Below are 15,593 nucleotides of genomic sequence, written 5' to 3' on the forward strand. Positions count from 1 at the left end.
ATGTCGATTATGAAATGAATTTTGAGCTAACCGGCAATCAAACTCGTCACGTTTTGCTGATTGCACGTGCGCTTACCACTAATGCGCTTAAGGACTATTCTTCTTAATTTTCTCTGGAACAGAACAAACAATAAACGCTGCCTGTTGTTGTGATTTCAAGTCAATCCATTTACTTCTTTCCGGTATCTCTGGGATTCCTCTTTGAATTTTGAATTTTTGCTTCTCCCTTCCTTCTGAGCACATGGCTCATTTTTCATGTAATCTCTGACCAGTAACAGATAGAGCAGACTCCTTTCCATCTGATAACGGGATAAGTTTGCATAAATAAATTGAAATACGCCTAGACGGGGTGGAAGAAGTTGAGACATGCAATGGTTGTTCCGCCCTGTCTTACATGTTGGTCTAGATTTATTATGTGATGTATATTGTAGATTTCCTGCTTGGATTGCTAAAAAATTGTTGTGGGAATTGTATTCATTAGAGACACTTAAGGAATTCAAGATGGGATTCCCCCAAAAATTCTTGCTGCGATTCCTTCAAGAACTTTTGCGTGGTTTCTTGTGAGAATGTTTTGCTGGTATTTCACCAAGAATTCTGCCGGAAATTTTTGAAAGAATTCTTCCGGGAATTTTATAACGATTCATTAAAGTGTGTCTTTTTAAGATTTTCTCAGGCATTCCTCCTGTGATTTCCCCGGAAGCTTTTCTTGAAACTTGTTCTGGAACTCCTGCTAGGGTTCCTCCAGAAGTTTTGCTGATATTCTGACAGCATTTTTTCTCAAAAATTTTCTACATGAACTTCTACAGCGATCTATCCAGGGGTTTCTCCAAGGATATCTCCAATAATTCCTCCTACAATTGCTACGTGGATTTATCCAGGGATTTCCCTAGCGATTCTTTTAAGACATCCTGCTGGCATTTCTCCATACATATCTGTGATAGTCCTGGAACTTCTGCTGGAGTTCCTCCAAGAACATTTCTGGAAATTTCTATAAGAACCTTTTCAGATATTTCCCTAAAAATTATTCATGCATTCTTCCTATGATACCCCCAGGTTGACGAACTCCTGTTGAGATTCCTTCAGAAATTCTTGCTGGTATTCCTGTAGGACTTTATCCATTAATTTCTACAGGAACTACTGTAGTGATGTATTTAGAGAATTCTGTAGATACTTCTGCAATAAATCCTATATGAAATACTGCGTACTTTAGTCCATGAATAAATCTACGGACGGCACAAATTTCACAAATGGAAGAGAACGTGCCCCTGGAGCCAACCTACTGATGAATAAATCTAGCGATTTTCCTAGTGTTTTTTTTTCAAGAATTCTTCTTAGGATTCCTTCAGGGATCCTTCTAAGAATTTCGTTAAATGTTCCTCTATTAAGGTTGAAGGATTCGTCATTGACATAATCGTCATCATTGGAAATTCAAAAGCAGTTTTCTTGTTCAGGGCTTAAATTTCCGCAATGAAAATGTATTCACTGTATTACGGACGCAGAAAGGATTACAGTGAATACATTTTTAATACAAACATTCAAGTTTTGAGCGAGAAAACTGCTTTAGAATTTTCTCTGATGACGGTTATGTCAATGATGAATCCTTCAACCTTAATGCCTTCTGTAATTACTCATACAAGAATTCCTCTAGAGATTTCACTATGATTCCAGAGGATTTCTAAGATTTCTTAATTGATAATGATGATGATTGAAGTGTATCCACCATCAGCGCAAGGATTACCTATGGCTGCAGAATGATTCCGTAAGAGAATTATCTACCTGATGGTTTGTCGTAGCAGGGTGAGTTGAAATATGTAGCTGAATCCCTTCGGTAGTCAACATAAAGTTGCTACCTCATGACAAAAGTCTGGCTACTCCACGAATTTAAGTCCGGTCATCAGTTCACTCAACTCCCTTAGACAACCCCTCCGTGTGTGTGATACCCGTAATATAAAATGGACGTTATATAATGTAACTAACATAAATGACACTTAGTTGAATAAACTTCAAACATCGTAAACTTCACCACAGGAACCCAAAATCCTCGATACCAGGAAAACTCCTCGGATCTTGCGAACTGCAGCCGAATCCCCAACGCTTGAATGGTACCAGAAATTCGCCAGCAACGCTATACCAATCTTGAAATAATTCACTCTTCTTGAGCTTTTGAACTGGAGCACTAATAAAATTAAGGCTTTCTTCCGGAACAGGTCAAAACGTCACACGAAAATCCTGGCTGCAGGACTTTCCGATGTTGTATGTAAAATTCTATCGGATTTCCCGGGGGTCCCGCTTCATGCTAGAATTTAACAATTCATTTCTGGTATGGTTTCTCCTTAAGGAGAAACTTCAAAGAATACCAATATGGCTGCCACAATGGCCGACTTGAACACCTACTCACGTTTTCAAGAGCACAAATCTTAAAAATTCGTAAACGCTCGATTTGGAAAAGCTGCCTCTTTTTGCAAGTGAGCAAAGCCAGGATAATAAAGTGTGGCTTGGTTTGACGCTTCGTTCGTCAGATTTGTGCCTCTAAAGTTTGTATGCAAAATTGCAATGAGAATTCTTGATGTTTCACCTTAAACTGCTCCAGATATTTCCCCAGTACTTTTTTCCAGGAATTCCTCCATGGATTTCTGAAGGAGATTTCTTCAAAGATTGCAATAGGGATAAAGAATGCCTCTAGAGATTTCTACGGAGATTGCAGTAACGATTCTTTCAGAAATTACTTAAGGGTTTTATCCGGAGCTCCTGTAAAGGTTTTTGCAGAAACTACTTATGGGATCCCTTCGGGAATGCCTTGAGGGTTACGTTCCGTATATCCTCGGGTAGTTTCTCTAAAAATTTCCCCGAACATTTCTTCAAAGATTTCTCCAGAGATTCTTTAGAGATAAGGCTCTGGAAATTGAAGTAGAAAGGCAGCGGAAACGTAGTCAATTTGGACAGTATGAGTGTCTATACTTGCCAATCAGATGTTGGTTTATTTTCATTCGTTGACAGCTTAAGTTAGATGTTATGATTTAAACTGCGCTAACCAGTGTCAACACACTCAGATTCGATTACCGAAGTCGGTAAAATTTTACTGGGTTTTGAACAGCAGAGTTAACTCAGTAATATTTTGTAAGTACCGAAAACTCAGTAAAGCAAAAAAATTAAGCTGTCAAAATAAAAGCTGACTTAGTCAGTAATACCCAAGTAACCACAAGCATTATATCATAACATTAATTCCATCGTATTATAGTTTAGCTAATGCAACATAACTTTTATTTTACATCTGTCAAGTAATGAAGCGTTTAATCTACATTATGAAAGCATTGAAGCATTACGAGATTTTGACAGTTCTGTATAGTTCTATAGAGCCGTTGTTAAATGCTTCATTGCATTACCATGTTAAAAGCTTTATAGCAATCAATAATGCAAGCATTTATTACTTTGTATGTGCCTTTACTAAAGCTTCCATCGTTGTAAACAGAAAAATATCGCTCAGTTCGAAAAAAAAACTGTAAAACACTTTTGGAAACAGAACCATTCAAAACAAACCAAAATTTTCATGGATTGCTGCGGAGCACTTAGATTATCATGCTCTGATGTTGCTGTGTGAAAATTTATATTATGTATGGTTTTTTGGGTTTCTGGTTGGGACATGAAAATAATCAGATGCTGAGGGAACAAAAATTATGTGGGGTATCGGTTTCCTTGTTTAACCCGATTTCATAAAAGGAAGAATTGAAGCGCTGTTTGTATTGTTTCTTATTTATTGTATTTTAGGTAGAAGTGAGCACATATGAAAACAAAAAAAAACAGAATCAACACAGACGAATTTATATTCGAGAGTAACATAACTGATGGCATTCAGACCCCGGCACATTTTTTAGAGTTGCTGAAAACACAACTCAATAAGGCACTAGCTAAGTATACTTTACTTTATGTTGCACATTTTTCCAGGTGCAAAATACATGGTATCGTAGCACACAGCATTAGCGCGTCCGAGTTTCATCGTGGTCAGTTTCAGCAGTCTAGGTTCAATTCCCGAAATACAATAAAAAACATCAAAGTGAGAGTATCGGAAGATAAAAATAGATAGAAAAATGATAAACATACTTTTTTTCTTTTTTGACATGATGCATTAAGTGTGCATTCCATGCGATTTGATTGCATTAGCTATAAGGTACAAGCATTTTATATGCTTTAGCAATCACCACAGTAAAGCTTGCTGTAAATCAACAATAGTAGCGCCACTTTCGACTTTAAACCTACTTTAATGGTGCCTATATGACAAAACAACTTTATATCGCATGTCATATAATACACTATAAAGCGAAAATAATGCTCTATATAAAGCGTCATGGTTACTTGGGTAGTTACTGTCTTTTTCGGTAGCTTTTTTGTTTCCTTCTTTTTACTGACTTTTTCAGTTCTGGAAAAGATTTTGGTCCTTCCCCAGGTTCATGTTTTCTAAATCTTTCAATTTCAATTTGTTTCCAGCATCCGATGTAGTTGCTTCTGCCAGGTTTGCATGAAAAGATTACAAAAAAAGCACTGAATGTTAACTTTGCCAAATACCATTTTTTTCTGTGCCCTTAACACCCTTTCGATTTTTTTACCACAAAAGGTTCGTTCAAATATTACGTAACGCAACATTTGGCAATTTTAGACCCAATCCGCTATCCCTCCACCGCGTAACTATTTTTGAAAGAGAAATTTTAAAATTTTGTGTGAAGCGTAACACAGCGCTGGACCCCCTCATTGGCGTTACGTAATATTTGAACGCCCAAAGCAGACCCTCCACACCTATCTCCGTCTCTGACGTGCTCAGAATAGTTTTTCATGAATAAAAAAATGATTTTAAAAAATGTCCCGATTTTGTCAGGTACCCGATTTTGTCAGCCCAAAATGCTACCAGGGGCTGACAAAATCGGGTCCTTACTGTATGTGTATCTGGCTGTTTAACTGCCCAGTCATACAGTTCTCGAGGAGTTGTGATTGTGTTTCCATAATCTCGAGCAAGATTCTTTTTTATCCCGCAAAAATGAGGATTGTTCTTTATAAATGAAATCATGAGTTATAAGCTTATCAACTTTTTCTACAAAATACGGAACAAACTCGTCTATAGTCTTAGTAATAGTTTCCAAATTGCATCGATCAGTGGTTAGTCATTGTTGAAATAAAACCGATTCTTTATCATTCGCTTCTAATAATGATGTTAGTTCACTGGTTCTAGGCACACAATAATACAATTTCAGCAAACAGAATGCTGTTTTAAGCATTCAGATATCAAAACAAGCTGAGAAACAGGTTCTATTCCAGTTGGGATGTAACGCCAACAAAAAGAAGGCACCCAATCAAACAAAGTTGTAATGCCCATTGAATGTTATTAAATGGGTATAAGGATTCTTGATACATCCTGTACGAGTTAATGCGCAACACGCTAAAAAAAATAACATGAAAAAGTTTTTGTTAGAAAAACTTTTTTTCCTTAAAAGTGCCCATCTTGTGATGTATGGAAGAAAGTTAGGCAACAATATTGACTTTCTTGGAAAAAAAATTCAAAACATAAAAAAGTGGGCATTTTCTGTAAATTGACTTTTAATTTTATAAATATATTTTTAGCGTGTAAAAATGTATTTAGAATTTTTAAAATATTTTTTCATGAAAGCTTGGACAACTCTCTAAAAGTCCCCCATACGATACTTTTCTATAGGTCTTGTCATTTTTGAGTTACATCGATTTTAAAAAAATCTTCGAAAAAAAGTTAGGCCCTCTTCAGATGTTACTCTTGAAAATTTTCGAAAATTTAAGTATGCAAAGTTGCTTATAAAAACCTAGTCTTTATGCCCACTAAGTTTCATTCGATTCTGAGAGGGTGTTGCCAACCACTGGTCGAGTTGGCGCAAAATTCGTCTATTAGGTGTTAGTGAGTTACAGTAAAATTTTCAGTTCAATCGGAGCATTGCACAATCGTCGGAAAAAAATAAATTTCGGTCAGAACTCTTTTTTTGTGTTTAATCGAAGTTATAGGTAGTCTAGATATGTTATTTAGTATTTTTAGTGTTGCTAGAAATTTAATTTGAATTCAATTAAATGATTAACTTTCGATCAAATTGAATCATGTTTGTTCAAAATATGTAAAAAATGTGAGAAGATTAATTTTAATTCAGTCAAAATTGGAAAAACAACATAAAATATATGAAAAAAACATGACTTCTTTTAATAGCTCTAATTTGAAAACCCGCAAATTTCTGCAAAATATTTTAACGTTTTTATGCAGTCCTAAGCATGATGTTTAAGATGTACTATTCGAAATTGCGGCGACACGTGACGACAAGCACTATATTTCTCCTTCAGAATTGCCAAAATTCCTCGGGTACAATATGTATATGAGAATTTGAAAAGTTTTGTGACATATTAATTTTATGCCATACGTGTATTCAAACTGTCCAACACCAAGCTTTCATATGCTGGATAACATAAAACATATATTTCTTTCTCAAAATATTAATATTTTACTTTTTTCGAATGGTTCATTTTTCAATTTTATGACTTAGGTAACTTTGGCAGTGAAAATGTCATTGAAATTCGAAACCTTATCTACTTTTAATCAAGGATTATAGAAGTGCAATACATTAACTTTGTAATAAGGTGAAATAAAGTTTAAAAAAAATCAAATTCGTTTTTTGGGACTTTTGGCCGCCCCTTTATATGGAGCCCGACCAATGTGCATTGGTTATGGAAAATGAGATGTATGAAGGGAGCAACTTTACTTAAAACTATAATTAAAACGAAGACCACAATATCAAGAAGACTTGCAGCACAGCTGAAAATCGGGAGTCACTGCTAGCAGCGCCACCCCGGATGAAGGTGGCCCTATTCATGATAATGTGAGTAAATTTTCATACTCGTACCAATACACTCTTACACTTTTACACAAAGGTTACCAGGCTAGGTTACCAGGCGGCGGTGCCGTCGGTGATGCTTGCCGTTAGTATGAGAACATAACAGAGTTGTATGTCTTCTTGAGAAAGTAGTCTTCGATTAAAATCTATTTCAAATCGTCAGCTTTGTAAGGAAAGTCGGAAAAATATCCACCCTACTGTATTTTTTTTCCTTCACGTTTTCGAACTCAAGGCAAGATTTTACACTAAAAATTATCATCACCTTACCTTACCGAGTTCAAAAATGTTGTAAAATAGTGTAATTGCCGTAGCACAACACAATGGCCATTTTACCCTCCTGTCCACTTTACCCCACTTCCTCAGATATTCACCTTGAAGTATTTCTATGATTTATTTAGGGATGATTCCTGCAGAAATTTCTACCGTGTTACCCCGCTAATACGACACCGACTGTTGTCGAATAACCGGGGTAAACTTTTAATTCGACAAACTGATCAGCCTACACCACCATGCTCATTGAAATTTGGCAACTCTATTTTTGTTTTTGTTTTGATTTTCGGATTTGCTATGAATCATAATTTCAACAGATATCGCGGTGGTGCGAATGAAAAGCTCGTTCTTTCTACAATTGTTGCCATCCTCAGTTTACTCCGGTTGGTCTCCAGGTGGTTTGGGTGTTGAATAGCTGTTCAGGAGCTGCTGCGGGTGTGAGTATAAGCGCAATAACAAACTGTTTTGCATTTACAGTGTACACCGCTGTGACATTTGAACACTTTTCAATTCGACATATGTCGGATAAGCGGGGTACGAATTAAAAACTGTCGTATTAAAACGTGTCGAACCAGCGGGGTAAGATGGTATTGTGATTCTTTCAGTTATTACTGCTAGGATTCCTCCAAAAATGCCTATTGAAATTGCTTCAGGAGTTCTTGAAAATTCTTCCATAAATATCTCCAGTGATTCATTGAGGAACTTCTCCAGAGATTTCGAGAGTTTTCTGGTCCCTTCTAGCAATGCCTGCTTCTTATGCTCTAGAAATTATAGTTAGGATTCACCTAGGAATTCCAGCTGGTATTGCCTAACCAAGTACATAGTTCTTGATGGGATTCTTGCAGAAAATTCCCTTCAGATCTCACCATACTCTAGTGATTTCTTAAGGGGGTACCTTAGAATTACCAGGAATTCATCTTGGGATTCCTCCTGGGACGATCTCCTTAAATATTAGCAAAATTTCCAAAAATATATGAAGAAATGTATTTTTTTTTCCAATAAGAAAAAAACATTTAAAAATTCAACGTTTATTTGACATATCATATGTATTTAGGCGAGTAACAGTAAAAACTTCAGCTCGATCGGAGCATTGATTACGGAGAATGAGAGGTGTGAAGTAAGCGACTTTGCTTAAAAATAGAACAAAAATCGATTTCAAATCATCAATTTTGTATGGAAAGTCGAAAAAAATTCCGCTCTATTGTAATTTTGTTCATTCATGTTTTCGAACTCAGGGCATGATTCTACACCAAAAATGAGTTTACCGAGTTCAAAATGCTGTAAAATAGTGAAATTCGAGCTTCAAATCATAGAGGAATTTTAGGATTTCTAAAAAAACCTCCTGCGATTTCTCCAGGGATTCTATCAAGGATGCCTTCAGAAATTCCTCATTAGATTTTTGCCATGGACTCCTGCTGTAATACCAGGACTTTGGGTTCCGAAATCACATGGTATTCCTACAGAAATTCCTTGTGTGATTTTTCTACGACTGTTTTTTTTTTTTTTTAAGAATTCCTTCGCATATTATTCGAGGATATGATCCGAAGATCCTCCTCGGAAATTCTGCGAGGATTCATCCCTTTCTAGATTACTACTGATTTCTTCTAAATTTATAAAAAAATGTCTCGATTGTTGTCTCAGATATCCGATTTATCAGCCCAAAGTGCAACTAGGGTGCAAGAAACAGGTCACACATGTCACAGTGCACTGTTTTGTATGAAACAGGCAGATATAGTCAAAACAATACACATTTGTCTGCCTGCCTTCCTAGTTTCACAGTAAGATGTGTGGGCCTTCAAGGCAACGCTATATTATTGGCTTCTGTATTTGATCCCAGCTCGGTATGTATATTAGCGTGGTTCAAAAAATCGTTTTTGCTCCACACCGCTTATTCGATTCGTAACCAGATTCTAAGCCTTCTCCAAAAAAATGAGCTGAATTGGTTGAAAATTGAGAGTGCACAAGCCCTTCAAAGATTGTATGGGAATTAATATGGGAAAATGACGTTTTTTATTCAATTGATCGTAGCATTTCCCCAAGTGCCCTAGAGTGTTAGTTGACCCTTGGTACTCCTAGGCTACACTATCAGCTACAACTTTGCCGAAGACCACATTCAAATCGGATGTCTTTATAATTAGTTATCAATTTCTATCCAGAATGAAAATCTTTGATCATGATGATTACATTATTCGATGGGCATCACTCCAGTTTGCCTTGATACATAGTAGCCATGATTGTGTGTACTATCTTTGGCGCCATGTGCAGCAATGTTGCCTGCTGGGAAGCTGAACGATGAATGTTAAAGTTTCTGCAGTTGGATAATATTTATTTATGTAACGAGTTGCAAAAAGTTGATTTTTTTCAGCACGAGTCGTACATTTATCCAACGAGGCTTGCCGAACTGGTTCATTGTGCAACTGAAATGAGTTGCATAATGAAAAATAGTTGCATCATGTTCATAATGCAACTCGTTTCCCGGGTAGAGGTGAAGTACTGACGATCAAAACGTGATATTGGTTTGATTGATATAAGTGATAAAAGATCTGAAAATAATATCTGAAAAATGTTCCTGGAACATCTGAACAATATCAAAATTTGATATTGCAAGATCAAACGAATAGCTTACTGCTATTGGTCAGATCTTACAAGACCTAAATATGGTCTGATGATGATGTTCCAGGAGTAAATTTTAGATATTATTTTTAGATCTTTTATCTCTTATATCAATCAAACCAGTATCACATTTTGATCTCAATATCAAAATATGCTATTATTGAGCTCTTTTCCTCTACCCGGGTTGAGTTGCATAATGTTCATAATACAACTTAAATGAGCAACTCATTTCAGTTGCAATCTGAACCAGTTTGGAAAAGTTGGTCATTATGATACCAAAATTAGTTATATATATATAAAATAGAAATTATGATACTGAATTGCATAAAAATCGTTAACTAATTAATGAGGCGTCCGATTTGAATGTGGTCTTCGGCAAAGTTGTAGCTGATAGTGTAGGCTAGGAGTACCAAAGGTCAATTAACACTCTAGACAGCACTTAGGGAAATGCTACGGTCAACTGAATGAAAAACGTCCTTTTCCCATAGTAATTCACATACAAACTTTGAAACGCTTGTGCACTCTCAATTTTCAACCAATTCAGCTCAAATTCTGTCATGAAACTGCGAAAGTGGTCATGTAACACTAAGCTGATTACCAGATTTGACTCCAATATTTGTGTTTTGTCTATAAATCATACTGTGCATAGAAAAGCATAGAAAAAATAATACATTTTGCGTTGATAAAATAAGAAATAATTAATAGGTGACACATCATCCCCGTACTAAAAACCCAGGAAAACAAAGTCATGGGGATCCATCATAAGGTGACCATTCTGTTCCGAGTTACCCTAAATAGTTATATCAAATTTAGCTATTTCAAGCCTATTTATATATAAAATATGCTTCCGTTGTCTAGTGTCGTGTTGCCTTGAAATAGTACATATCACACTAAGTATTAAACATGTTGTTGTCTCTCGTTAAACATTGTAAATAATAATCAAGTTTACTCACCTCCATTGGCCCACCGAAGCTGATTGCTGTCAGGTCCTTGGAAATTACAATCTCCTCGGTGGCACTGGAATAGGCATCGTCATCGCGTTGATCCAATTCACTGCGACTACCGGCTCGTGGCAGCTGTCCCGCTCCTTGGAACTGCTCCAACTGGTGATGCTGGTGAACCGGAGGCTGCGGTTGGACGATGGGCATTTGATTGCCGGTTTTCGTCGAAATACCGCGGATTCCAGCAGCTTTGGGCTCCTTACCGAAATGTTTCAGATCGGCAAGCTTTTCCCGCGAGCCTTTGGCTTGAAACGGTTGACTGTTGGATCCGTATTGGTCTAGTTTGTCTTTGGATCCGTGCAGGGCTCGGTTATGCTTGGCGGTTGACTTCGGTGGAACGGCCGCAATTCCAACGCAGTCTAGACTCGATACGGACGACGCACCCTTAATGGAGCCGCCATTCGTGGACGCGATGTTGTTCGTCGATTGGGAAGAATGTTTCGATCCCGAGGGACCTTGACCTCTGCGGAAAAGCGACTTAAGCTTGATCATGGTACTAAATCACTCGATATTCACACTCTCTCTAAATCGATGCTGTTGGGCACGGCTCGATAGTCATTGGATTAAAAGGCGGCTCAGAAACGGACATGCCTCCGTTCTGCTACATTTCAACTTTTAAGCACTTAATCATTCCAACCTCATTAGCAATACAATCTATCACTATATAACTGAAGAAGTTTCGCGCTCAGAACTGATTCTGCTAAACGGAAAACAAATACACTTTGATATTTTCAAGTAGAACTCGAGAGGCTGATTGCGATCGTGGTGTGTTTACGGGTGCTTGGAGAGTCGGCATTTTCCCCGAGATAACAACGGATTACATTCAACAAATCCACACGCATTCTATCGAAGCTCGCAGTAAAGCGCTGGCGCTGCTGGTATGTTTGCTCGACCTTACAAGATAAAACTGTTTCTTTGAGATAAGCATTAATGGTGTAGGCGTGACGGCTTACGCCGATGTGCAAAACATCAATGAATCAATGAAAATTCACGAGTTTAATTTTGAAAACATAAATGTCATGCAACATAAAAATTATAATCGTGAAAATGCAAAGAAAATAGTTAGTAATACCGGCATGAATTGTAAGGCTAAGTTTCAGGCAATTTTTCCGACTAAAACTCCTCATGACGAAGAAAACAACTGCAGAAAATACCTAAAAGTCACCCTAGTTATTCATTGCACCAAATTTGCCAGGGGGATGACGAAGGGCCAGAATCGTCTACCCAGCATTCTGAAATTTGCTTCTCTAGGTAGGGTTTGAACAAGAGGTCCATTTTTGGAATAAATCCGCTTATATGGCGAAACAAAACTTTACTAATTTACTACTCTCGACTGTCCCAAAAGCAAACATATGTGTCTCTTACAGATTTTGGGCTGCTGGATCTGAATCCAGCCTCATATTTGCTCCAACACATCACAATTTCTAAGTATATCTCAATGTATAGAGCAACTTATGAGATTTTGAACTTTTTTTTTACTGTAGGCCATTAAGGCTAAATTAGAATTGTAAACTAATCAAAACTGAAAAGGACTTTTCCCAAAATCATCAACACATTGAGAAAAATAGGAATGTCCGTTTGTTCGTTTTTTCATTTGTTACAATCGCATATTCTTTTTTTTTCGTTTTGTTGATCATCCTGGAGAAAAGTGCTTTTACAGGTTTGGATAACACGCGGTAGTAAATTATAAATAACACTTCACCGAAAATGTTTTTTTGCAATTTCTCATCGTAATAGGCTGTTTTACCTCATGCAAATATGACAGGAAAAGGCCTACTTTCCTACACCAAATTAACAGTGCTGTAATGGTTCATTACAGCACTGATTTGCGTTGCGTAATGAACCATTACAGCACTGTTTTTAGTTTTGATCAACTTCTTGATGCCTTCTGGATGCAGTTTTGAAAAATGAGACAACTGCACAGTATAACCTGCTATGATAAGATTTTCTTAAACATGGATATGAGCATCAGTATGCAGTTTGATGAAAATTTTTGTTCAAGCGGTAATTTATGAACTTGCAAAAAACGTTGTACGCAACTCTGTGCAGAACTCGTTTTTACAGCACTCGCCGTAATTATCCAACTCGGCAAGCCTCGTTGGATAAATGTACGACTCGTGCTGTAAAAATCGTCATTCTGCACCTTGTTGCGTAAACTACTATTTTAATCTATGCGAGCTACACAGTAAAACCGCTCTGCACTAAAATGTGTAAGACCTACTCATAAATGCATAATTTCCATACCACTCATAAAATGTGTAAGAGTTACACATTCATAAAATCTGCTCCTGCGTCCAAAAAATCGTTAAAGCTGCATTTTTTTTTTGTATGACAATCTAGCTAAGTTTACTAGTGACCTTGGCGAACCAAATATATAGCCATTTCGCCTCTAGAATAGTGTACGAGCAGATTTTGTGAATGTGTAACTCTTACACATTTTATGAGTGGTATGGAAATTATGCATTTATGAGTAGGTCTTACACATTTTAGTGCTGAGCAGTTTTAGCGTGTGTCGAATTTCGGAAGCGGTGCATTCCATTCGCATCCAGATGCGCTGTAGAGCTTGAATATCTCGCATAAATTTCTAGAAAAAATCATTTTCGATAAAAACCATTTTCGATGAAAACGTTTCTCCGCACTGACAATAAAAAAAGACTGAGTTACAGAAAGTATACAAAAAAGAATTGCTTGTCCGAATGAACTCTTGCCCTAACAATAAATGAGTATCAAAAGCTAAATATTCTTGACCAATTTTTTGAAAGATCTAGGTTATCTGTCTTAACTAGCCCCTATCTCACTTTAGCATCAAATCGGCAAAATTTGCCGAAATCGATCCGTCGTACACTGCCGTTAGTTAGTGAGCATCTATCATTACGTGGGAAATTGAAGCTTCAATTTATTACTTATGCTGGCAAAGGTAATATGTAGGTAGGTATGTATGTGGTAAAGCAGCAGATGGTTCTTCATACCAAATCAAGAATTGCGCCTAATTTGATTCAATTTACGTGTAAGATAGCAAATCGAATCATCGTACAGGCATAATTACCCTTCAAACGGAAACGAGGTAGATGCGGAAAGGCAAAGTTATTGATTCTTTCTCATGGTTATAGGAACTGACCAACTAGAGAAACCATGTGAAAATGTTTTTTTTCGCTGAGTAGAATCGAAGAATATTAAGCTAGTTTTCAATTTTTGTCAAATACACGTAGCGAAAAACATAAGTGGAGATTCGGGATGGATTTATCGAAGTCGTTTTCGACAAAATATACTTCCGGAGGTTTCTTCAAAGTAGTTCCAATTCCAATTTCACAAGAATTTTGTTAGGAAGACCGTCCTTCAGTTACTCTGGCTGTTTTGCCACAGGTTCTTCAATAGATGTGAGTAAATCTAATCGAAATTCTGGCATTTTTATATGAATTTATTTCAAAATTGAATTGAATTTTTGAAACTTCTTTTAACCAAAATGTCGACAGAAATGTGTAGAAGTTGTCATTACAAACTTGTCCACCCAAACTTTTCCAGAGAACTTCTCAAATTAGCTCCCAGTTCTCATGGATTCATGTAATATTTTTTCCAGAAATTTTGTTGTCTATGTATATTAATTCCTCTAGGAAGTTAAATACGGTCTTGTATCATTTGGGCAGGTGTATTTTGGACACTTGCCGCTATAACTAAGTTCATTACATACCTATTGATCTGAATTTATGTATGGGGTTAGATACTGTTCGTATATGACCGTATGCAAAAAAAAGTTTTAAGGTATAAAGTTGGTATGAAATAGTACAAGACCCTATTGTTGGAGTTTTTTGGAATTTCAACCCACTTTTTTATATCTTACATGTCCACAACTGCATATAAAAAAAAAACAGAAATTATTTTTTTGTTGTTTGTTATTTTTTACAGAAGCTCTCATTAAATTTAGATGATTACAATAAAAATCACATGTTTGGCAACACTTCCTCCCACAACAAAGCTGAAATAAATAAAATTTTAATTAACCCGGGAGCGGTCGCGTCGTGTACTGAGTACACGCACCATGAAAAATGCACGCTTGTGGTACGCAGCGTGACCGTGGTGTCGTTGAGGGTGGTCGAAGGCGCGACTGCTCGAGGGTTAAAATAAAGATCACAATAGATACATTTTATATTTTAACAATTTATTCTCATCTACCATATAGGGTATTGTGATGCTTCGTTGGCATTAGAGCAGAAGTTCGCAAACTTTTTGCTACCGAGGCGCCTTTTGAAATTTTCAAAAATGTCGCGGCGCACCAATAACTTTTTACAAACAAGTTTTAACATTGAAACACAACCAACAATACACTTGGTTGGCGTTAACTCAGACCGGACCATGTGTTTTCAATGATTTTGGTAAAATGATCTGCAATCACTTGGGAAACCAAATCAAGCACGTTATTTTCACAAATACTATATTTCCTATATAATGGAACATCTACATCAAAATCCAAATCTTTTTTTTAAATACCTGTTTTTAAAGAAAAAATGCTTGAAAATTCACAGAACTTAACAACAATTTAAAATTTCTTCGCGATTTCTATGCAAAACCATCAGCTTTGTTACATAAAGAAATTTGGCAAATTTCAGGAAAAATAGATATAAAATAGATTTTTTGGAACCTGTGAAGAAGGGTATTTTTTTTCGTTTTCGTGCACGAGAGGCACATCTAAGAAAAGTTTAAATTAAGGAAGAACTTTAAGTGATTTATTGATAGTTTGGTGAAAATTTGGCTCCGAAAATGTAATTTGAAAGTAAGATTGGTGAACAAACAGTGATAATACTTCAGCAGAAATATTTAAAAA

General features: G+C 36.6%; 1 protein-coding gene across 7 annotated transcripts in view; it reads right to left on the bottom strand.

Moving 5' to 3' along the window:
- LOC109406300 (cytospin-A) overlaps positions 1–15,593 on the bottom strand; it is a 138,522-nt gene that overhangs the window by 69,502 nt on the left and 53,427 nt on the right. For 3 of the 7 annotated variants that reach the window (XM_062858527.1, XM_029863166.2, XM_062858524.1), the window contains exon 4: positions 10,727–11,237. In XM_062858527.1, coding sequence (XP_062714511.1) covers positions 10,727–11,237 — 511 coding nt within the window. Of the gene's footprint in view, positions 1–10,726; positions 11,475–15,593 lie in introns of all 7 variants that reach the window. The other 4 variants (XM_062858526.1, XM_062858529.1, XM_062858525.1 and 1 more) reach the window with 2 other exon arrangements.

Source organism: Aedes albopictus, chromosome 3, assembly GCF_035046485.1.
Source record: "Aedes albopictus strain Foshan chromosome 3, AalbF5, whole genome shotgun sequence".
NCBI lineage: Eukaryota > Metazoa > Arthropoda > Insecta > Diptera > Culicidae > Aedes > Aedes albopictus.